The sequence below is a fragment of the Oratosquilla oratoria genome, chromosome 15 (assembly GCF_046742065.1).
Source record: "Oratosquilla oratoria isolate Oo_2021 chromosome 15, ASM4674206v1, whole genome shotgun sequence".
Classification (NCBI taxonomy): domain Eukaryota; kingdom Metazoa; phylum Arthropoda; class Malacostraca; order Stomatopoda; family Squillidae; genus Oratosquilla; species Oratosquilla oratoria.
Genome location: NC_134791.1, coordinates 62,539,965 through 62,541,289, shown reverse-complemented (window position 1 = coordinate 62,541,289; position 1,325 = coordinate 62,539,965). Strand labels below are relative to the sequence as shown.

Sequence of the window (1,325 nt, the reverse complement as noted above, 5' to 3'; positions counted from 1 at the left end):
TATCGCCAGGCCGTTTCTATGCGTGACACCCCTTCTGTTGCTTGTGACAGTCCATCATTAACGAAGTCGACGCTGCTCTGCGTGTGATGATAGGTGAAAGTTCAGCGGTTATGCACTGATGCTATCGAATGTGGCTATTGAATCTTCGGGAACCGCATATTTTGCCACACAGTTGGCATGGGTGTTGTTCCCTGGGAGGCCAGTCTCCCTCCGCACGCTGGTGTCGGCGGGTGCGGTTTTCTACTCTCCTCAAGGATTGGACATCGTTCAATCGCTCGATTGCACTGGCACACACAGTTCGACAGGTCGATCTATCAGCAGCCAGAGCCTCCAGCTCTTGGGGTTCTATGTCACTTTTCTCGAGTAGTTCTTTGACATAGTCTTTGCACCTCTTCTTTGGACCACCCACATTTCTATTGCCTTCAGCGAGCTGTCCATACAGGATCCGCAGTGGGAGTCGGTGTTCTGGCATCCTTATGGTGTGGCACAACCAGCACAGGTGTCATTGTGCCATGGTAATTTCAATGCTGGTGGTTTGAGTATGATGGTATAGTTCATCATGAGTGATCTTATCCTTTCCCGATACACCAAGAATATTATGGAGATATCTGATGTTAAAATTCTTTAAGATGTGGTTCTGTCGGTTGTACAGGGTCCATGTCTCTGAGCCATACAACAGAGTGGAGATAACTACATCGATTCTGAGGTTATTGTTGGAGAAAATTCTATCTCGCAATCGACTGAACGTTGTTGAGGCAAGGTTTTTCCTCCTTTGGATCTCCATGTTTACATAGCAGTCTGGCGTGAGTATACTGCCAACGTATGTGAAGTGTTCCACGGGTTTGATAGCCTCACCGTGTATGTAGAATTGGAAAGGTGGTTGCGGTGGTTCCGTGCACTGTACTAACACTTCCGTTTTGAGAGGGTTGACCTTAAGGCCCATTGCAGAGTAAGTGAAGGAAAGGGCATCAAGAATGTTCTGCAGAGAGGCTGCATCGTGAGCAATGACAGCACAGTCGTCAGCATATTGAAGTTCGATTACTTAAACGGCGAAAATCTTGGTTCTGGCCTGGAGACGGCGAAAAATGAATAGGTTTCCGTCCAATCGATATTGAATGGTCACACCAGCGTCTTACCCTAAAGAAGCATGACTTATGCTGGTTAGGGCTAGCAGAAAGATATTAAAGAGTACAGGGGTGAGGACACAGCCCTGCTTTACTCCAACTTGAACTTCAAGTAGGTCTGATAGGGAGTCGCACGGTTGGACCCGAACATGTATGCCATCGTGGAGGTTTTGGAGGACTCTGAGGAGCCTTGGAGGAATT

At 47.7% G+C, this 1,325-nt stretch overlaps 1 protein-coding gene across 1 annotated transcript; it reads right to left on the bottom strand.

Annotated features, from left to right (window-relative positions):
• Positions 1–502: 502 nt before the first annotated feature.
• On the bottom strand, positions 503–943 carry LOC143033193 (uncharacterized). The gene has a single exon (XM_076198383.1). It carries the CDS (start codon positions 941–943, stop codon positions 503–505), a length of 441 nt encoding a protein of 146 aa, XP_076054498.1.
• Between the last annotated feature and the right edge of the window lie 382 nt (positions 944–1,325).